The sequence below is a fragment of the Rhinatrema bivittatum genome, chromosome 2 (genome assembly GCF_901001135.1).
Source record: "Rhinatrema bivittatum chromosome 2, aRhiBiv1.1, whole genome shotgun sequence".
In the NCBI taxonomy this organism is placed as follows: Eukaryota; Metazoa; Chordata; class Amphibia; order Gymnophiona; family Rhinatrematidae; genus Rhinatrema; species Rhinatrema bivittatum.
In genome coordinates, this window is record NC_042616.1 from 317,103,200 (window position 1) to 317,127,046 (window position 23,847).

Genomic DNA, 23,847 nt, shown 5'->3' on the forward strand with positions numbered 1-23,847 from the left:
ATAGCATGTGATTCACTTGCTGTTTAAGCATGCCAGTGTTTCTGTCATTTCTCTACTTTTAGCAACTGTATATTATTCTATTTTTGTGAAAATAAATTTCCTATCAAAGGACCTCTCACTAATACCTGCTTTAGCAACACAATTCTTGGATAAAAATCTGAAAGAGGAATATAATGGACTTTGGGAAAATGAAAATCCTTGATAAATATACTTTTTAATGTATATGAAATACTGTAACAAGATTTGCTGCAAGCCATGAGAAACTGGGTGTCCAAAGCTGAAGGTGAGGGAATCTAATAGAAGTCAGGACCAATAATTGACAATCAATACTATCTATCTAAGAGGATTAATGCTTTTAAAATAGAATAAAAAAAAAGACACAGCTTTTTTCAAAATTCTTTATTTTTTTAAAATCCCTTCTTCAGTTCTGAGTATCAACAGGCTTCTCCTGTCAGATCCCACTGTAACTCATAGCAAATTGAATGCAGGACACAATACATTTCCTAATGCTTAATCGTAATTATACTAATTTGTTTTAGAGCATGCCAACAAGCTCAAAAGCATATTACACAGTCTAGCAGTTCAAACACAGATGAGCATCCCTCTGTGGAGTGACTGGCCATGTAACTGCTTTTTAGGAGTGTGCGGACTGCCCAACAGCCTCTTAAGTGGAGAGCTCACAAAAGCAATGGGACTCATTCACTTAAGGTTTCTTATTATTTTGTGCCTATGAAAAAATCACTAGTGAATCTGGATCAATGTTATCATTATTGTTCTCATGTACTTACAGTTGTAATGTAATTCTATTCATTTATAATTTATTGTGGACCTGATGGTACACTACCATGAGATAGGGTTTTATTGGTGTACTACTTTTGAAATCTATGGAAACAATTAACTAGTACAAATTAAGAAACTGGAGGAAAATATTATCTTTTTCATGTTAACCTTAAATGATTAGAGATAAGTCACCTAACAGACTTCGGCCCAGGAGTGCAAATATCAGTTCTGCAAGTCGACTTGTTCTTTTTTGCTAATGCCGAAATTTCTAAAATCTGTTTTAAATAGTTATAAAAGCTATGTTGTGTCTATGAATCCATTCTTTTGACTTGGTGCCTGCAAGTGTTTATTCGGGCTGGCTCGTCTCTGAACCTGCAAAATCAATAGAAGAAAACATGTGAATAATAAAAGCATATGTATAGCTATAATTGATTCTATCAGTGCCAGCACTTTGGCACAATAAATATTCACTATGCAGTGAATTTTCAAAGAAGTTATGTGTGTAAATGTAGCAATTTTCAAAAGTCCACTTACAGGAGTAAAGCAAAATTGCTTACCTGTAATAGGTGTTATCCCAGGACAGCAGGATGTAGTCCTCACATATGGGTGACGTCACTGGACGTAGCCCTATCACGGAAAACTTTCTGTCAAAGTTTCTAGAAACTTTTGACTGGCACACTGAGCCCAATGAGCATGCCCAGCATGCCATGATCCCTTGACCCACAGGGGTCTCCCTTCAGTCTCATGTGTAGCAATAAACGTTAGCAAAAATAAAATAATAAAACGTATCGGACCCAACTTCACGGGGTGGCGGATAGGTTTCGTGAGGACTATATCCTGCTGTCCTGGGATAACACCTATTACAGGTAAGCTATTTTGCTTTATCCCAGGACAAGCAGGATGATAGTCTTCACATATGGGTGATTAGCAAGCTACAGGCTGAGTCATTCTTGTATTGGACCAACAGCAAACAACTTGTGCAACGGGCACAACAACTGGTGTACTGTTGGAAAAAATGAGGCAGTCTGAAATCACAGCAGGTTGGATGCGGAAGGAGTTGGGATTATGCTGGAAACAAGTTCTTTAAGACAGATTTTCCGTAGGCTGAATCTTGTCGTCCTTCCTTGTCCAAACAATAATGAGCTGCAAAGGTGTGAAGAGAACTCCATGTTGCAGCTTTACATATGTCAAGGATTGGCACTGAATGATAGTGTGCTACTGAGGTTGACATTGCTCTTACTGAGTGTGCATTTACTCGTCCCTGGAGAGGAAGGCCAGCTTTGTCATAGCAGAACTCTATACAATCTGAAAGCCAGTTAGAGTTTGTTTTCCCACTGCTTTACCTGGTTTGTTTTTATCAAAAGAAACAAAGAGTTGAGTAGATTTCCTATGTTCAGCAGTGCGGTCTAGGTAATATGCAAGTGCACGTTTACAGTCTAAGGTGTGCAAAATCTTCTCACCTTGTGAGAGTGAGGTCTTGGGAAGAATGTGGGCAAGACTATGGATTGATTCAAGTGGAAATCCGTAACCACCTTGGGAAGGAATTTTGGGTGAGTACGGAGGACCACTCGGTCATGTAGGAACCTGGTATAGGGTGAGTATGTGACAAGTGCTTGTAACTCACTAACCCTTCTAGCAGATGTAATAGCCACTAGGAAGAGAACCTTCCATGTAAGAAATTTAACATCGCAGGAATCCATGGGTTCAAAGGGAGAACGCATGAGTCTTGTTAGTACTACATTAAGGTCCCATTCTGTGACTGGTGACCGTAACTGGGGTTTAAGGTGAATTAAACCTCTCATAAACCTACTGACAAGGGGTTGCGCTGATATCGGTGCATCCCCTATTGTATTATGGAAAGCTGAGGTAGCCCTTAAATGTGCCCTTACTGACGTAGTCTGGAGCCAGAGTCTGAAAGGTGTTAAAGAAAGTCTAATAAAGATGATGTGAGGCAGAAAAAGGGGTCAATACTTTTCTGCGTGCACCATGTGGTGAATCTTTTCCACTTAGAACGATAGGTTTTTCGTGTGGAAGGTTTACGTGAAGCCACAAGCACTTGAGACACATTAGTTGAAAGATTGAGTGGTTGCAGGATCAAGCTTTCAACATCCAGGCTGTTAGAGATAGGGATTGAAGGTTGGGATGGCGCAACCTGCCCTGATCCTGAGTTATGAGAGTGGGAGCTGTGCCCAGGCGAATTGGTTTTCTGATCGAGAGGTCGAGAAGTATGGGAAACCACACTTGTCGCGGCCAGTATGGGGCTATGAGTATCATTAACCCTTTGTCCTGTTGTAGCTTCACTAGAGTTTTGGTTATCAGCGGTATCGAGGGGATATGCGTATAGAAGGCCTGAATTCCAGGGGCGAGCAAAGGCATCCCTGGCGAACTTGTTGGTCTGCTGGTATAGGGAGCAGAATCTGTCCACTTTGCGATTCAGTTCGGATGCAAAGAGGTCTATGGTTGGTTGGCCCCAGCGTTGGAATATTCTGGTCATCACAAAAGGATCTAGGGACTATTTGTGGGGATGGAACTGACGACCAAGGCGATCTACAACTACGTTGTGTATGCCTGCTAGATAAGTGGTCCGGAGAAACATGGAGTGTGTCAGGGCCCAATCCCAAATCTGTGCGGATTCTTAGCAGAGGAGATACGAGCCTGTGCCTCCTTGTTTGTTCAGGTACCACATGGCTACCATGTTGTCTGTTTGTATGAGAACAGTCTTGTGTGAAAGACAGTCCTTGAACGCATATTGGGGCGGATTTTAAAAGGCGCGCGAATAGCCTACTTTTGTTTGCGCTCCAGGCGCAAACAAAAGTACGCTGGATTTTAGTAGATACCCGCGGAGCCGCGCGTATCCACTAAAATCCTGGATCGGCGCGCGCAAGGCTATGGATTTTGTATAGCCGGCGTGCGCCGAGCCGCGCAGCCTACCCCCGTTCCCTCCAAGGCCGCTCCGAAATCGGAGCGGCCTCGGAGGGAACTTTCCTTTGCCCTCCCCTCACCTTCCCCTCCCTTCCCCTACCTAACCCACCCGCCCGGCCCTGTCTAAACCCCCCCTTACCTTGTCGGGGGATTTACGCCTCCCAGAGGGAGGCGTAAATCCCCGCGCGCCAGCGGGCCTCCTGCGCGCCGGGCCGCGACCTGGGGGCGGGTACGGAGGGCGCGGCCACGCCCCTGGGCCGTAGCCACGCCCCGTACCCGCCCCCAAAACGCTGCCGACACGCCCCTGAAACGCTGCGAAGACCGGGCCCGCCCCCCGACACGCCCCCTCGGAGAACCCCGGGACTTACGCGAGTCCCGGGGCTCTGCGCGCGCCGGGAGGCCTATGTAAAATAGGCTTCCCGGCGCGCAGGGCCCTGCTCGCGTAAATCCGCCCGGTTTTGGGCGGATTTACGCGAGCAGGGCTCTGAAAATCCGCCCCATAGAGCATAACGTATAGCTCGAAGTTCCAGGAAATCGATTTGAAATGTTGTTTCGAGTTTTGTCCAAGTACCTTGAGTCTGGAGATTGTCTATGTGAGCTCCCCAACCTAAGGTGGATGCATCTGTAGTTAAAGTTACTTGCGGAACTGGTTGTTGGAAGGGTAGGCCTGTGTGCAAGTTGTTCGTGTTCGCCCACCAGAGGAGAGATGAACATAGTTGGTGGGTTATTTGAATTGGAGACAACAGTGGTTGAATGGCTTGTATCCACTGTGATCTTAATGTCCATTGGGTTATTCTCATGGCTAATCTGGCCATAGGTGTGACATGGACTGTGGAGGCCATGTGGCCGAGCAGAGTTAGAAACTGATGGGCTGTCGCATGTTTCTTTGTGTGCAGAGATTTCGCTAATGTGGAGAGTGTCTCTGCGCGGTCCTTTGGGAGGAAGTGTTCAACTCTGCTCCGATGAACTGCAGTAGGCGAGATGGTATGAGGTGGGATTTTTGATAATTGATTAGGAATCCCAATGAGTGGAGCAGATTGATTGTGAGCCTGAGAGAGTTGAGAGCTCCTTGTTTTGACTGGCTTTTGATGAGCCAGTCGTCCAGGTAAGGAAAGACGTGTATACTTTCCTTGTGCAAATGGGCCACTGCCACCGCTAGGCACTTTGTGAATACTCGGGGTGTTGAGGCAAGTCCGAATGGCAGAACCCGGCATTGGAAATGCTGATGTCCCACCAGGAAGCATAGAAACGTGCGATGAGGAGGGAATATTGGAATGTGAGCAGAAGCGTCTTGCAGATCCAGAGAACAGAACCAATCTCCTACTTGAAGAAGGGAAAGCATGGTGCCTAATGAGACCATCCTGAGTTTTTCTTTTCGTAGAAATTTGTTGAGATTTCAGAGGTCTAAGATGGGATGTAGGCCTTCTGTTTTCTTTGGAATGAGGAAATAACAGGAGTAGAATTCTCTGCCCTGCTGAGGTCAGGGAAATGGTTCCCCGGCCCTGGCTCTCAGAAGGGTGGATAATTCTGTTTTCAGGAGAGTGATATGATCTTTGTGTAGCCAAAGAGACTTTGGTGGAGTCTTTTGGTACTGTGAGAAAATCCAGTTGGTAACCTTGTGTTATAATGGATAGTACCTATTGATCTGTTGTGATGTTTGAACAATTGGGTTGAAAGAAAGAGAACCAACCTCCCACTGGTAGATTTGGGATCGGATTGGTGGAGTCGCTGCTGTCCTCTGGCAGGTTCTCAAAATCCTGATGCTAGGCCTGTCTGAGGTGGAGGTTGAGGCCTAGAAGCTCTTGGTTGTCTAGGTTGACTTCCTCTTTGAATGCCCTACCATGGGGAGCTGGTGGATAATACCTCCGTGGTCTGTAATAGGGTGCAGAAGAGGGCGTTTCTGTTGGAACAGCAGAGAGTTGGCGCAGAGTTTCAGAATGTTTTTTTAGCTGCACCCCTGCATTTTGAACCTTTCCCCCAAAAAGGCTGTCACCAGCACAAGGCAGATCTGCTAACGTTTCCTGAACCTCAGGTCTGAGGTCAGAGGCTTTCAACCAGGCCCATCTACGGGCACTAATTCCCGTTGCAGCCATCCTGGATGAGGTTTCAAAACAATCATAGGCTACACGGACTTCATGCTTGCCTACTTCTAGACCCTTGTGTAAGATGTTATTCACTGAGTATTGATATTGCTGAGGTAAGGACTCAGAAAGCTGTTGCATCTACTTCCATAGGTTGCGTTGATACTGAGTCATATATAATTGATATGACGCAATCCTGGAGACAAGCATTGAACCTTGGAAAACCTTCCTGCCAAGAGTATCTAAAAACTTTTTTTCCTTGCCAGGAGGTGTAGAGGAGTGTTGACGGATCCTCTTTGACTTTTTCTGGGTAGATTCTATCACCACAGATTGGTGTAGAAGTTGGGGCTTTGGTAACCTGGTATATGTTGTACTAGGTAGGTGGCATCCATCCTCTTGTTCACTGGTGGGATTGAACAGGGATGTTCCCACAGCCTATGTTGTAGGTCAACCAGGACTTCATGGACCGGTATTGCCAAGTGTCCTCTTCAGCCACTAGCTGGAAAGGAATGATATCAGCTATCTCCTTTACAAAATTTGAGAAGGAAAGGTCCTCTGATGGTGACTTCCTTCTTTCTTCAGGGGGGGATGGCTCAGAGAATAAATCTTCCGATAAAGAATCAGTGTCTCCCTCATACCAGGTGTCTGATAAAGGACATCGTGGAGGAGTAGTGTGAGGTATGAACAAAGGCATCGATGGCTTCTGTGGTGGCATCGATGGAGGAAAATTGGCATTGATGGAGACATCGGAATTCTCGGCCGAGAAATTCCAGACGGTCCTGGTACGGGTTCAGGCATCGGAGAAGCTCCGGAAGCGTCGTCTTCACCAATGGGAATCGGTATTTTCGGTGTCGTTGGGAAGGGTTGCATTGGGAGAGCACCGATGAGGGTAACAAGCTTTAAGAGTATTGGTGCGAAGACTGAAAGGTCCGGCGCTGGCATTGGCAGCGGCGCGGGCATCGGTAGTGGCACCAGTGCCGACATCGGCAGTGGCATCGGCGTGGGCATCGGTGGCTGAGATGGTGTCGGTGCAGGCATCAGCCCCGATGGTTGAAGGTTTCGGAGAGCGTCTTTGACTGCCTGGTGGATAAAACCGTCCAGTTTCTCCCGTATAGCTGGTAAGGTCAGAGCATCTATAGGGGGTGGCAGAGAAGGCGTAGCCGGCTCTTCCACAAGTCCCTGTGGTGGCTCGGTACCCGGCACTGTTACCGGTGGGGATCACCTTGGAGTGAGAGGCATCGAGGGTATTGATGGCCCTTCCACTCGAGACCTATTCGGCAACTTAAGACATGGCAACATGACAACTTAAGACATGGCAACTTAAGACATGACTCTTTAAGCAGGCTTACCCTGAATGGGGCTCGCCATCCCCCGTCCCCCCCCCGTTATCATGATTCCTCCCCACCTGTACTTAGTTCTCTGTACTCTATTCAAATTGTTCTAAACTAATTTAAATTGTATTAAATTGTGTTAAATTGTATTATAATGCCTTAAATTGTTCTAAACATGTTCCAACCTGTTTCCCTGTAGCTTGTTTATTTCCCTGTTTTTTTAAACTGTCTTAAGTTCTCTTATATTGTTCTAAACATGTTCCACCTGTTTCATTGTATCTTGTTAAGTTAAGTTCGAAGTAAACCGATATGATGTATGTACGAATACCAGTATATAAAAACACTTAAATAAAATAAATAGATGGTTCTTCTGGCATTGACGGAGTTCCCAGAATCGATGCAACATCGGGCGTCGACATCCGTCGATGCCGATGGCGATGATTCTCATGATATTCAGTGCCCTTTTTCTCAAACACCGATGAAGATTTTACAGTTGACCAGGATGGAGTCGGTGATAATTGGTCACCGGATCCGTCAGGACGACGTTTTCGGACGACTAACATTTTGGCCGCTCCAGCCAGAGACAACTGAGTCGATGTCAACGTCAATGGCATTAGTTGATTATGGAAGAGATGTTCCATCTTCTCTTGACAGGCTCACCTGCCTTTGGCCGTCATTTTGGTGCACTGTGGATAGGAGGAGACGATATGAGATTCGCCTAAGCACAGCACACACTCGACATGCGGGTTGGTGATAGACATAGTGCAAGGGCAGTTCGGGCATTTTTGAAAACCCGTTGCCATTATGAAGGCCGGACCCGTTGCCATTATGAAGGCCGTCGACTTCTGACAGAAAATCTGTTTAACCAGAATCGACTGGGAAAAATCAAGTACTCACCAGCCGGTGGAGAAAGGGAGACCCCTATGAAGGGGTAAATTGATAAATTTTTAAAAACTTTTTCTCTAAGTACTTTGTGTGAGGAAACTCACACAGGGCTCCTTCACCATGATGCTAACTGCAGCGCGGAAAAACGAAGACTGAAGGGAGACGCCTGTGGCTCGAGGGATCATGGCATGCTGGGTTTGCTCAGTGGGCTCAGTGTGCCAGTCAAACGTTTCAGAAACTTTGACAGAAAGTTTTCCGTGATAGGGCTCTGTCCAGAAATATCACCCATATGTGAGGACTATCATCCTGCTTGTCCTGGGTTAAAACCCAGATTTACATGTGAAAATGCTTTTGAAAATTACCGCCTTTTTGTTAAGGTAAGAAATGAACTACAAGCCACTGTGATAATAGGGCAGAGAACTCTATGACATCAGAAAACATGAAAATGTCTCACTCATAAAAATTTGGCTTTATGTATGTGGGCTGCCTGGTCTCTCAGGCAGCGAGAGGATGTGATATTTGAAGGACGAGAGGCAGTCATAAAAGTGCACCATTAAGCAAGTTTTCCAAACAGTCTTTGGGACCCTCAACCAGATATGTTTTTTAGGCTATCGTCTATGAATAACTTTTACATTTGATCTATAAACAGGTGAATTTGCATATTTGGATTATCCTGAAAACCAGACCTGGTGTAGGGTCCTCAAGACTCAGTTTAGAAAACCCTACTAGTCATAATTAAGGTGCAATAGGGCTAGAAAGGCTGCTGCTTGTTAAAGAGGTGGAATCCTGTTAATAGATCAAATGTAAATGAATATTCATTGCTCAATTTTTTTATTAAAAAAAGCAATGGATTCTCACAAGACTTTAGAAAAAATTGTGTGGTCCATTTACGACCTCTTGCAAGAATCCAATAAGATTTGAGAGATAAATCAATGGTTGTTTTACTGGTTTGGGTTCCTGTCCTGTTTGGATGAGATTATCAACCTCACAGTACATTATATAGTAGGGGTAGGCAACTCAAATCCTCAAGTGCCACAACAGGTTTAGATTTCATGATAACCACAATGAATGTGCATGAGATATATTTGCATACAATGGAGGCAGATCATGCAAATATATCTATGCATATTCATTGTGAATATCCTGAAAACCCAGACCTGCATGTGGGCACTTCAAGACCAGAGTTGCCTACTCCTGTTATAGTAACAAGTTTTAGTCACTAATAACCAGGGATGTGAAATCAGTTTACAAATAGTCAAGCAAAACAAATTATAAACTTGTAATTTAATTTTTTTCTCTTCCAATGTGTGATTTACTTTTGGATGCTACATACCCAGCTGCCCACTATCCCATGGAGCCTAATACGAAAAGGTTGCAGGAACAGGTCCCTGCTAGTTTCGCACAGAGATCAAAGTACTGCTAGCATGAAAATCAGAGTTCTCTTTTCATAGACCAAATCTTAACAAACCCCTACACATTTTTCACTGAAAAATGTTCCCAGTTTGAGGGTGTGTGTCATTATATTTTTGCACTATGCACCCAAAGGCAGTATTTCAGCTTAACCAACATTTTGAAAAGTCTGTTACAATAAAATGATTCTTTGATTAGAAAGTGAATATATATTCAAATCAGAAGTTAGGATATTTGCTGCTGTGTTGGAGGATCGCGTGCTGGCCGGGTGCTGGCATGCGCAACCTGCCCCTAGACAGGAACAGCAGATAAAATAATTTTTTGGGGGGGATTAGGACAGGGATGGGGGGGGGGTTGGTTAGGGGAAAGGGAAGGGAAGTTAGTGTAGGGGGTTGGGAACAGGGGAAGGCAGCGCGGCTTGGCACACAATTGTATACCCCCTTGCGCGCGCCGACCCCCGATTTTATAACATGCACGCACCTGCGCGCGCATGTTATAAAATTGGGTGTCCATGTGCACGTGCCGGGTAGCTCGCGTGCAACTTTATAAAATCTACACAATCTGTTTTCTTTTATTAACTGAAATACAGGCATCAGTGTCTTTCATGTAACACACTGCCAACTTAGAAGGCTCTGAAATGGTACTGTCTGTTCTGATTGCCTATCTGGACTCAAACTTGTGGCTGACATTGCTAAACTCCTATCAGGAGCAAATAAGAATAGAGACAGCATGGCTGACAAAAAAAAGAACTGTGTGTGTTGGACAGAAGCTGAAACACCCAAGGGAAAAACTCTTCTTACATGTGCTTGATAGCCGAACTTGTTACAGATGGTAACTTATAGGCTGATGCCACCTTGTGGCTCACTGTTATATTTCACTGTTTCCACTTCCAGTTTATTGTTGCTACATTATTAATCTTTTTGTGTTGCTTGCTGGGTAAAATAGTATGGCACCCGTTCAACAGCAGTTTTCAGCTGTCTTTTTTTCTACCTATGAAATTATGGTGCCACAACTTTCTGAACCCACTTTGCTTCCCTACATCTGAAGTAGAGTTTCCGATGTGCAAAGCTTGCAGTGATAATGATTGGCTTAGGACTGCATGTGCTCTCCTATAACCAATGCAGCACACAATTGTTTCTGTGTCATAGCAGCTGCTAACAACATTATACTTCTTGAAGGCGTGAATGTTAGAGATAACATAAATAGCAACTGGGAAAATTTCCGGGCAGAATTTGAACTGAAAACATGACTCTTTAGAAATGCTTATGATTTATCGTAAAATACCAATGGGCTAGATTTTAAAAGCCCTGTGCACTTAAATCCTCCTGGATTTATGCGCGCAGGGCACTCGTGCGCCGGCGTGCCTATTTTGCATAGGCCGCCGGCGCGCACAAAGCCCCGGAACGCGTGTAAGTTCTGGGGCTTCGTAAAAGGGGTGAGAGGGGGTGTGTCCGGGGACAGGGTCCGGGGGCATGGTGACGGTTCGGAGGCGGGCCCGGGAGGATGGTCCCGAGTCCCCCGGCACTGCGACCTGTGCCGGGGGATGCGAGGCGGCATGCACTTGCCCAACAAAGGTAGGGGGGGGATTTAGGTAGGGCTGGGGGGTGGGTTAGGGAATGGAGGGGAAGGTGGGGGGGCGCAGAAGGGAAGGGAGGGGAAGGTGGGGGGACGCGGAAGGAAAGTTCCCTTCGAGGTTGCTCCGATTTCGGAGCGGCCTCGGAGGGAACGGAGGCAGGCTGTGCGGCTCAGCGCGCGCAGGCTGCCGATTTTGCGCAGCCTTGCGCGCGCAGACCCCGGATTTTATAAGATACGTGCGGCTACGCGCGTATCTTATATAAAATCCGGCGTACGTTTGTTCGCACGCGCGTACTTTTTAAAGATCTATCTCAGCATGCTGATAACTGTTACATCAGTACCAGAGGTAATGTTAGTGGAGCGAGCAATAAGTAATGAATGATGTGAGGTGTATTGTTAGTAGAATTGGAACTTGAATTTACTATTAGGTAGACCAAGAAAATGTATGAATATGATTATATAGTGCTAGTGTGATATCCTAGAATATTTATGATTATGAACTAGAATATATATACTCTGTGGTGTTGAACTAGAAGGTGAAGGTGATCGTCGATCATAAATATGAATGTGGATATTGTAAACAGTTGTGATCTTCTTTTGGAACAATGGTATATAAAATGCCTAAATAAATAAATAAATACATTTTTAAATGAGAAGTCAGCCAATGTGCAAGCAACTGCATGAGGAGGATGATACTGTGCCACCGTGTATATAAGCTTAATTTTTAGCGTTACAGAGGAACATGGAAAGAATACAAAAGACATTTTGGATGCAATGGAAGCCTATTTCAGGCCTACAAAAAATTTAATATATGAAAACTACATATTTGGCTGCTGAAAACAAGAGGAGGGTGAATCACAAGTTTGAGAGATAAAGCAGTTACATGTGAGTACCACCCATGGAACGATGAACTAATTCAGGAAAAACCATGCCTTGGTATAGCCAATGAGTGTATATGTCACTATCTTCTGAGAGAACAAGGTTTAAATTTGAATATAGCTACTGAAATGTGTTGCACTACAGAGCTTACTGACTTGCAAATGAGAACTATGGAATAGGACCAGCAGACTGACAGCATTAATACAACAGATACACATCAATGAAGCATTGATGGCTACAACAAGTGACAGCAAAGTGACCCACCTGTAACCATATCTGCAGCATAATTTGCAAGAAAAAGAACAATGTCCAGCATGCATAAAAACATATAGGACATACAATAGCCCAAATCATTTTGCAATTGTTGTGTCTATCACGTAATAGGAAAAGCACAGTGAGTAAGCTGCATAAATTGGAAGCAATATCAGTCAGATGATGCAGACTTGCTCATTAATAATGTGATCTACCCAACGGAATGCTCAAACACTATGAGGTGAATTTTAAAAGAGACATGAGTGCCAAAACGGCAATGGGCATACATCTAGCACTTGCGCATGTCCACCAGATTTTATAAAGTGGGGGGATACGCGCACATCTCGCAATATAAAAAAAGGGGCGTGGCATGAGCATGGTGTGGGTGGGATGTGGGTGTACTGGGGCGTGGCCAAGAGATGTGTGCAAATCCCTATGCACATGGGCACGAGCCCAGGTCCAGTGCCACATAAGTTTACTTCTGTTATGGAGGAGGTGAAAGTTAAAAAAACAAGCAAACAAAAGACTGGCATCCTTGAGGGATTTAAGAAGTGTGGGGGTAACTGGGGGGAGTGTAGGCTAAAGAACCAGGGGGGTTTAGAGGACTTAGCTCTAGACTGGGCGAACTGGAGCTTCGGCTTGAAGACTGTCTTAAGAAATTCAGACTTCTTTTTAAAAGCTTTTTATTGAAGTGAGCCTTCCCTTGATGGCTTTTACTAGACTTTCTATTTTTTCTTCCTTTTATATTTGGGGCTTATAATTTTTGTTTGTTTATTAATTGTCTTTTATTTGTATATTATGTGATATGTATGCTTTCTATGAGTTATTTTATTGGAAATCACTTAGACCATTTTGTGTTGTGATTAATACATTTTAATAAATGAAATGAAAATAAATGGTGGATGAACTGGTGAAACTGGTCATGGTATGGACCTGCACCTGTCATAAAATTCCCCCACTTGCACGGCTCAAACCCGACTTTATGTGGCTGTGTGAGCCCACTTGCAAAATGTATGATTAGATTATTTTATAATACATGCATGTACGCGTGCATATGTTATAAAATTTCTGTGCCTTTGGGTGCGTGCAGACGCACACAAGTACATGTGCGCCCGCATGCCTGTTTGAAAGTTACCATCCCTGTGAACAACAGGACATAAATGGTTTGTAAATTTCAGATTAAATAATAATATACTACAATCCTGTCAGCTGCACTCAGAACTGCCATACTGAGTCAGACTAACAGGCTAATTTTAAAACGAACACATGTGCTCCCATACACGTGTGAGCGGAGATACGCTGCAATTTTAAATCATGAGCCCATTTAAAATATGTCTGTCATGCGAAAATATGCTCCTAATTATAAGAAGTTACTGAGCAAACCTACTTTACATATCTTCCATAGGACTTTGCTGGCTTTAAAATGCTCATCCTGCGTGCCCCCCTCCCCTGTCATGTAAGCCCTAAAACACGAGATTTGCAGACTTGCTCATCATCAGGAGCAGCAGTAAAGTTACGCGGCTAACAAGCCACCACACGCTGCAGCCTCCGGTTTTAAAATACAGTGTTATGCACTTATCTGTTGGCCCCACCATGGAATGTTCATTCTCTGCCCCTTTTCTGCCCCCTTACTTTTTGCTCACGCATGCGTATATACATATGTAAATCATGGCTTTAAAAATCTGCATTGCTCATGCGTGGCCCACATACTTGCGTATATGACATTTTTGCTCAACGCTTTTAAAATCGACAACAATGGCTAATTCTGGTCACTAGTACCTGGCAGGATCCCAAATAGAAAACAGATTCCATGCTACTTATACCTAGAGGATAAGTAATGGCTTTTCCCAGGTCTACCAGGTTAATAATGGTTTATGGACTTTTCCTCCAGGAATTTGTTCAAACCGTTTTTAAACCCATCTATATTAACTTCTTTTACCATATCCTCCAGCAATGAATTCCAGAGTTTAATTATGCGTTGAGTGAAAAATTATTTTTTTCTGATTTGTTTTAAATTTACTACTTAATAACTTAATGGAATATTCCTTAATCTTTGTATTTTTTTAAGAAGAGTAAACAACAGATTTACATTTAGTTGCTCCACTCCACTCATGATTTTATAGACCTCTAGCAGATATCCCCCTTATCTTCTCCAAGCTGAAGAGCCCTACCCTCTTTAGCCTTTCCTCAGGGGACCCATTCCATTCCCTTCCCTTTTATCATTTTGGTCACCCTTCTCTGTACCTTTTCTTGTTCCACTTCTTCTGAGATGCAGCTACTAGAATGGACATAGTATTCTAGGTGCATTCTGACCATGGAGTGATACAGAGGTATTATGATATTCTCCATTTTTATTTTTTGGTAACTTTTTATTTGAACAACCAGTATAGCATACAATGGGCCAGATTTTATAACATGCGTGCGGGCGTAGATTTGTGCTCGCAACCCGGCGCGCACATATCTACGCCCAATTTTATAACATGTGTGTGCAGCCGCGCACATGTTATAAAATCCGAGGTCGGCACGCACAAGGGGGTGCACACTTGTGCACTTCCCTAGGGAAACCCTGATGATGTTCCCCATTCCCTCAGAGGCCGCTCCGAAATCGGAGCGGCCTCAGAGGAAACTTTCCTTCCGCCCCCCCCCCCCCCACCTTCCCCTCGGAGCGGCCTCAGAGGGAACGTGTAAAGCCATCGGGGCTCAGCATGCGCAAGGTGCACCTACCCTGCGCGCTGAAGTGATTGCCACCAAAAATATGACCATCCACGTCAGGTACTTCAGGTCACAGATGCGCAGTGGCTCAAAAGGAGCTTTCATCAGCTGAGCTAATACCACGTTGAGGTCCCAAGACACAGCGGGAGGCCCTAGGGGAGGTTTCAACTGAAGCAGGCCCCGCATGAAACATACAACTATAGGCTATACAGAGATGGGTGTACCATCTACATCATGGTGGTATGCACCAATTGTACTCAGATGAACTCTAATGGAGTTGGTTTTCAGGCCAGCCTCTGATAGGTGTAGAAGGTAATCAAGCAGTTTTTGTGTTGGGCAGGAGAACGGATCTAGAGCCTTCTGTTCACACCACATAGAAAACCTCCTCAATTCAGTCCATAGGACTAGTGGAAGGATTTCTAGAAGCCACCAGGACCCAAGACACATCCAGGCTGTGAGAGACAGGGCCTGGAGGTTGGGATGCTGCAGCTTGCCCTGATCTTGCGTGATGAGGTCTGGGGAAGTCCCCAGACTGATTGGATTTCGGATGGACAACTGCTGCAGGAGTGGAAACCAGACCTGACTCAGCCAATGAGGATCATAGTCCCTCTGTTCTTGCAAAGCTTCAAGAGAGTCTTCGCCACTAAGGGAATCGGAGGATATGCATACAGAAGACCCCTGCCACAATGATGGGCAAGGGCGTCTGAAGCTGGTTTGCAATCTGACCTGTACAGAGAGCGGAACTGAGGCACCATCCTGTTGCAGGTGGATGCAAACAGATCTATGTCTGGGCTCCCCCAGGGGTGGAATATGTGATTCGCTACCCCCTGATCCAAGGACCACTTGTGGGGTCTGTAATCTCGACTCAGCCTGTCCAGTACCATGTTCTCCGTCCCGGCCAAGTACATGGCCCTGAGCACCATTCCCATGGGACAGGCTCACGACCAGATCTGGACCGCTTCTTGACATAAGAGGTACGATCCTGTGCCTCCCTGCTTGGTGATATACAACATGGCTACCTAGCTGTCAGTCTGGATCAGGACAACTTTGTTGGACAGCCGATCTCTGAAAGCCTACCTGATCGCCCAAATCTCCAGGAAGTTAATTTGACAAGAATGTTCCTGACGGACCAAAGATCCTGGGTACCAAGCCCATCTACATGAGCTCCCCACCCTAGGGTAGATGCATCTGTGGTTAGGATAATTTGAGTGGGGAGACTCCGAAATGAGATTCTCTGTCCCAGATTGGAAAGTATCCACCACCAGGACAATGAGTCCCAGAGAGACGGGGTGACTCAAATGCAATCCTGGAGGCTCTGAGTGGCCTGGCGCCTCTGTGACCTCAAGGTCAATTGGGCATATGTAAACATGCCATGGGAGTAACATGGACGGATGCGGCCATATGGCCCATTAGCCTCAACATGTGCCAGGCCAACATCTGCTAGCTCTGTTAAATATCTGCCAAAATGGTCGCCACGGTGACAGCCCTCTGGTGACGCAGAAAGGCCTTGGCCTGAGCCATGTTTAGCAGGGCTCCTATGAAATCCAATTGCAGTGACAGACTGAGATAGGACTTTGGGTAGTTGACAATGAACTCTAGTGACTCCAACACCTGAATGGTCAAGCGCATGGACTTGACGGTCCCTGCCTGAGACGTGCTCTTAACCAGCCAATCGTCCAGATATGGGAAGTCCAGATACGGGAAGAAAGGCACTCCCAGTCTGTGGAGGTGCGCTGCCACCAAAGCCAGGCAATTTGTGAAGACCTGTGGGGCGGACATGAGCACAAATGGCAACACTCGGTACTGGAAGTGCTGTGCTCCCACCACAAATTGGAGATGCTTCTTGTGACCTAGGAAGATCTCAATATGAGTATATGCGTCCTTTAGCTCAAGGGAGCATAGCCAGTCCCCTTTTTGCAAAAGAGGGATCAAAGTGCCCAGGGAAACCATCTTGAACTTTTTTCTTTTTAGAAACTTGTTCAGGTAACTTTGCTCGAGTAACCACTTAAAGGTAGGAGCACACACATGTGCAGGAGGGGTATTTTAAACTATATACACATGACTGAATATGTAATATACATAACTGAAATCCACATTGAACTTATCTAATGGAATTGCGGAATAAAACAACAATTTTTAGAGCCTCCTATATTCTTAGGTTCCCATGTAAATGCGTACTAAAGTATGAAAATAATAGTTATATTTTTTTTCATCCTGATCAGCTGAGAAGCTTTGTGGAAGCAAAGAAAGCACTACTATCTACAAGTAGTACTTAGAGATGCCTATTAGAAAGAGTGCTGTTTAAACTGACCAAATATTCTTAATGTTAAAAGATACTTCACCCCCCCCCCCCCCCAGATAGGGGTCTAATGAGTGTTAAAATATTGGGAAATATTGGAGATTGATGATGTTTTGTTTCAGAGTTATAAGATATTTACCTTTTGATCCTGATATGATATACTATGTTTCAAACAAAGATTAATGCTTTGAGAAATGTTAAAAATTAATAAAGATTAAATTAAAATAAAAATAATTTTTTTAATAGTACGCAACTGTGCGCATGATTTAAAATTCCAGAGTATGTGCGCTTGCAAGCCCATATGAATATGTATGGGCGCCTGCGGACTCATTTTAAAGTTACCAAGTTACCAAGTATAAGATGGATCACTCACTAAGGCATGAAGCTCACTGACCCTACACGCTGCAGTAACTGCTACCAAAAATACGATCTTCCAGGTCAGATCCTTCTGGTCCCAAGAGTGCATTAGTTCAAAACAGCTTTCATCAGCTGAGGTCCCAAGAGGAGATCTGATGGGAAGCTTCACGTGAAGCAGACCCTACATAAACCTTACAAGTAAATGCTGTACAGAGATGGGCTTACCTTCTACATTGTGCTAATATGTACCAATTGCACTGATGAACCCTGACCGAGCTGGTCTTAAGACTAGCCTCAGAAAGATGTAGAAGGTAGTCAAGCAGTTTTTGTGTTGAGCAAGAGAGAGTCTAAGGCCTTTTGCTCATGCCATATGATAAACTTCCTCCACTTCAGTCCATAGGACTATCTGGTAGGAGGCTTTTATGTCTTCAGATTTTCAGAAAAACCAAGAGGTTGAAGAATTAGCCTTTCAACATCCAGGCAGTTAGCCAGAGGGACTGAAGACTGGGATAATGCAACCTGCCTTGATCCTGAATGAGGAGATCTGGGGGAAGTCCCCAGTATGATTGATTTCCAGATGGATAACGCTCAGAGAAATGGAAAACAAACCTGCCTCAGACAAGGAGGGACTATGAGGATCATAGTCCCCTTTTCTTCCCTGAGCTTCAACAAAGTCTGCACAATCAGTGGAACTGGAGGATATGTATACAGATGTCCCTGGCCCCAGTGGAAGGTGAAGGCATCCGAGGTCAGCTTGCTGTGTGTCCTGTAAGTGGAACAGAAAAGAGAGACTTTCCTGTTCCAGGATGCCACAAATAGGTCCACCTCTGGAGTACCCTATAGGCAAAAGATCCCATTCTCTATTTCCTGGTTCAGAGACCATCATTCGTGGGGGTCTGAGGAACCAAATCAATGTCTGCCACCCTGTTTTTCTTACTGGACAGATAAGTGGCCCTCAGCATCATCCCCTGAGAGAGGACTCAGGCCCACAGCTGGACCACTTCATAACACAGGAAGTAGGATCCCATACCTCCCTGCTTGTTGATGTAATACACTGCCACTTGGTCATCCGTCTGAATCAGTACAATTTTGTGGGAAAGCTGATCTCTGAAAGCCCATAGCACGTACCAGATTGCCCAGAGCTCCAGGAAGTTTATCTGATATTGAAATTCCCAGGCGGACCATGAGTCCTAGGTGCAAAGCCCATCTATATGAGCTCCCCAACCCAGATTGGATGCATCTATGGATAGGACAACTTGTAATGGAGGAACTCCTCCTGTACCAAATTGGAATTGTCCCACCACTAGGACAGTGAGTCCTGGAGTAACAAAGCAACTTGGATGCAATCCTAAGATCCTGAGTGGCCTGCCACCACTGGGATTGCAAGGCAAAGTCAACAGTTGTGGCCATGTGGCCTAACAGCCTCAGCATGTGCCAAGCTGATGTCTGCTGACTCTCTTGAATCTCTGTCATAATGGCCATCAGGGTGACAGCCCATGGCTGTGGAAGGAAGGTTCTGGCAGAGTCATGTTTAGCAGAGCTCCAATAAACTCCAACTGAGGTGACAGGCGAAGGTGAGATTTGGGGTAACTGATGACAAACCTAGTAAGTCCAATACTTGGATGGTCATGCACACAAATTCCTCAACTCCTGCCTGAGATGTGCTCTAGATTATCAATCATCCAGATAGGGAACCACATGCACCCCTAGCTTGCATAGGTGCACCACCACCACGTTTAAGAATTTTGTGAAGATACATGATGTGGATGCAAGCCCAAAAGGCAGAACTTGACACTGAAGGTACAAGTTTCCAACCATAAATCTGAGATACTTCCGGTGACTGCAGAAGATCTTGATGTGAGTGTAGCATCCTTTAGATTGAGAGAGCATAGCCAGTCCCCATTTTGCAGAAAAAGGATCAATGTTTCCAGGGAAAACATCTTGACCTTTTCTCTCTTGAGAAACCTGTTCAAGGCCTTTATATCTAGGATAGGACGGAGTCCCCCTGTTTTCTTTGGAATCAAAAAGTACCTGGAGTAAAATCCCTGTCCTTCTGCCCTGGTGGAACAGGCTTGACCACTCTGGCCATTAAGAGGATGGAAAGCTCTGAAAGCAGCACTTCCTGATGCGCTATGAGCCCTCAATGTGGGCTTGGAGGAAGATTTGGCGGGATACCCAATAGGTTACTTTGTATACTCTGTGCACAATGCCAAAGACCCATTCGTCTGGGGTTACACTGGGCCACCTGTTTGCGTAGAACTGTAGCCTGTCACTGACCGGAAGGTCCCTTGGTACAGGTATTGGGATCTGGGTTATGCTTTCTGCAGTCCAGTCAAAAACCCATCCCAGGTGTTGACTGGGATGCAACCTGGGCTTAGGCACCCTCTATTGCCTGGGGCGACTGTGAGGGGCCTACTGAGCATGGGACCAAGAGGGCAGAGGGTAGTGTCTCCTCAGGTGGAAGAAATGCTTCCTTTGCTCTGTTCTCAGATACCTCCTAGAAGAGGAGAGGTCAGGAGTGGGAGGGGAAAGCTGCTGAAACATTGCACAGTGATCACGGATCTGTGCCACTGCATCCTTAATATGATTTCCGAAGAGATTCTCTGCCATGCACAGCACATCAGCGAGTCGCTACTTCACTTCTGGAAGGAGATCTGAGGCGTTCAGCCAGGTGAGTCCTTAGGCCCCTCTTCCTACAGCAGAGACTCTCGATGCTGCCTTGAAAACACTGTCAGTTGCTTGTAACTTGTATTTTCTATACTCCTGGCTTGGTCACCATTGACTGGAGAGAATCATATGCTTCTAAGGAAACTGCTCGGCCACCGCTTGCATTTGCTTCAGGATATCCCGCATATATTGGCTCATAAGAGTGGATAGGCTGCTATGCAGGCAATGAGCATGGCACACTGAAACACTTTCCTTCTTGACTGGTGGGGAAGCTGGCGCTTATCGAATCCAGGAGTCTTGAATGAGATAAACCGCATCCGCCTTCTTATTAATAGGAGCCACTGAGAGGGGATTCTCCCACATCCTCAACATCAACTCCTGAAGGATCACATGCACTGGGACTGCTACAATCTCCTTAGAAGGAGCCACGTACAGAAGGATATTCAGCATTTTGTGCCTGGTGTCCTCCTCTGTCTGCAAAGTAAAGGGGATGGCTTCCACCATCAACCTGACAAATCATGCAAAGGAGAGGTCCTCTATTGGGGCCTTCCATCTGTCTGGAGGAGGAGAGAAATAGTAGGGGAGACTGTTTGATACCTCGTCATCTAAACCATCATTGGAGCCCCCACACCCCAGGAATAATAGGACTCCAATCTGCTGCAACTGGCAGGAGAAGGATCCCTAGACACTACATGTACTTGTTTCTTTTCTGCAACTTTTTATAAGCTGAGTTCAAATTTGAGCTCTACAAACCAGTATAATGCAAATAGCATCGGGATTTCTTATGCACACTATAAGTCTGATTTTCAAAAGCATTTACTCACTTAAAACTGGGTTTGACATGTGCAAATGCAGTTTACCCATGCACGTGGACTTTTGAAAATTGCTACAATATATGCCATTGAATTGTCAATAAGTATACTTAATGCAGGTAAATGGCTTTTGAAAATTGCTATGATAGTATGTTATATTTACATTTGTAACTCCTTTAAAAATTCACCTGTCAGTTTTGCCATTTGCGCACAGCTTAGAGGGAATAATGGTCTGCATCCATTTGCTTGATTAATATCGACAGAAGTTGGATTGCCTCCACACCTGCTGCAGCGCTTCCTGTGTTCCATGGCAGTCAACATACCTGCACTCACGTAACACACGCTGACTGCCTAGTCCTCAAAACCCCCATAGCCTCAGTCTTTTAGCACAGCTGCCAGCCACACTGACCTGTACAGTCAAGCCTTGCTCAGTCCCCGAGCCAGGGTCTCCCTTCTCCAAAGCCCCAATTTTGCAGTCCTAATCCTGTGACTTTTTCATTTTTTGACTTTTTCATTTTTTAACTTTAAACCAAAATAAACAAAACACTGACCCGTATAAAAGAAATAACATGTACTTTCCTGAGATTGGAGCCATGGAGCCAGAAGGAGAGAGAATGGCAGGAACAGAGGAAACCAGATCCCAGGTTTTCAATTTCCCTGCTCATTCAGGACAATAATTTCAAGGGCCACTGATACCTTGCTCATCCCTACTCTACCAGAGGGCTGGCACCAATGAAGGTCCTCATACCCCTAGGAGCAATTTCTCCAACAAATGTCCCAACTGCAGGTTTTGCACCTCTACTATCCACTGGAGACAGAGAATACTGAGTGACTGCAGGTAGCACACTGGCTAATATACAGTAAAAGCTTTTCTTCTCTTTCTCCATCTGCTGATAGGGGAGAAAAAACATGCATCTGGACTGATCTGCGGGACAATAAGGAACCTTATATTTTTAAGTGATTCTTTTCAACTATTGGGCAATCTGACGATACGAGTTAATAAAATTCTAATTCAGAGGAATTTAACATTTTCCAGTTAAAATGCTAATCCTTACTGTACCCTTGGCCTCTTAGTCAAAGTGTGGCCAAAGTTGACCCTGAACAATTGAAAGCTCATTCAGATAGGTGGTTCTGGATAATGTCTCTACTGAAGCAGCTGAATGGCATGATATTTCTGACTAATGCTAATGATAATATGGCCCCTATGAAAATTGTAGTTCCTCTTCATCTGTACTCTGTCCTGTTTCTCTAATAAGACAAGGAAAACTAAACAGATGCTATGCCAAGATGAGCAGTGCTGGTGTAAATTGAAATCTTCTGCTAATAAACAGCTTTATCTCCATCATTTCTGTAATTACGGAGAGAGAGTTGAGCTTGCCAAAAAAGCCTTTTAGAATATAAAGATTCATGCAGCAGGAAGTTTACCTAGTGAATTGTATCCTACAGTCTACAGCCTAACCCACAGACAGGAATTGAAAATCTAAGCTCAGCTATTAACTGTGAGGCTTTTGCATCTATCCTTAATAATAAAATTCAAAGAATTTGTAACAGCTTGAATGGAGCAATCTCTATTCGTGCAATTGAGGAACCTATCAGGCTCTGTAGGAGAGAACTTATGTGAGTAGAATGAACAACGTATCAATTTACCCTTGGCAGAAAACTGGCTTAAGACGGCTCCTTTTCCAATTGCAGAGGATGCTGAAGACAAGGAACGGAACAGAAGGCTTCTTTGAGCATCTGAAAGGTGGCTTGTGCTTTGGGAGTCCACACACGAGTGTTAGCCCCTTTCTTGGTCATGGCGGTAACTGGAGCAGCTAGGGTAGAATAATTGGCAATGAAGCTCCGGTAATAAGTGGTAAAGCCAAGGAAACTTTGTAAGGCCTATAGGCCTACTGGCTGGGGCCTTTTTATGGATCCATAAAGAAACCTCAGTCGGATATGGCATAAAGATGGTTTTCTCTTAAATGTTGGAGGACAATCCGAATATGATCTCGATGAGATTCAAGGTCTTTGGAGAAGATCAGGATGTCGTCAAGATATACGACTACGAAGGAGTACAAGAGGTCTCGGAGAATTTCATTCATAAGGGGTTGAAAGACCGCTGGGGCATTACATAGCCCAAAGGGCATCACAGTGTATTCATAGTGACCATCCCTCGTGTTGAATGCGGTTTTCCAGATGTCTTCAGGTCGGATGCGTACCAGATTTTACGCACCACTCAGATCCAACTTGGTGAAGATCCGTGCCTCTTGTAGGCGGTCAAACAGCTTGCTGATAAGGGGCAGATGGTATCGGTCTTTGTGGGTTATGGTGTTGAGCCCTCTGTAGTCAATACAAGGGCATAAACCGCCATCCTTTTTCTTAACAAAGAAGAAGCCCGCTCCAGCAGGAGAATCAGAGGGATGAATAAATCCTTTTCCTAGGATCTCTTTGATATATTCAGACATGGCTAGGGTTTCTGGGTGAGACAGTGGATACATTCTGTCCTTGGGAGGCATGGTGCCTGGCAGAAGTTCTATGGGGCAATTGAATTTGCGCAATGGAGGCAAGGTATCCGCGTTCTGCTTCGAGAAGACATCTTCGAAGTCAGCATACTAAGTAGGCAACCCAGGTAAAGTGGTAGACTTCAGAACAGGGACTACAGGAACTACTTGACGTAGACATGTCTTCTGGCATTTGGAGCTGCAGGGAATGCCAATCGAACTGGGGTTTGTGGGCCTGTATCCAGGGTAGCCCCAGGATAACTGGATGTGTAGAACGTTTTAACACATAGAAGGTTATCTCCTTCTCGTGGAGAGTGCCCACAGTAAGACGGACAGCCACTGTTCAATGGGTGATGAGCCCCGGAAGGGGTTCTCCTTGAATGGAGGCGATGCGGAGATTCA

At 45.0% G+C, this 23,847-nt stretch overlaps 1 protein-coding gene across 3 annotated transcripts in view; it reads right to left on the reverse strand.

The window, feature by feature from the left end:
- Positions 1-394: 394 nt before the first annotated feature.
- C2H7orf57 (chromosome 2 C7orf57 homolog) overlaps positions 395-23,847 on the reverse strand; it is a 277,665-nt gene continuing 254,212 nt past the window's right edge. For all 3 annotated transcript variants that reach the window (XM_029589760.1, XM_029589758.1, XM_029589759.1), the window contains exon 8: positions 395-1,152. In XM_029589760.1, coding sequence (XP_029445620.1) covers positions 1,127-1,152 — 26 coding nt within the window. In that variant the 3' untranslated portion in view covers positions 395-1,126. The remainder of the gene's footprint in view (positions 1,153-23,847) is intronic.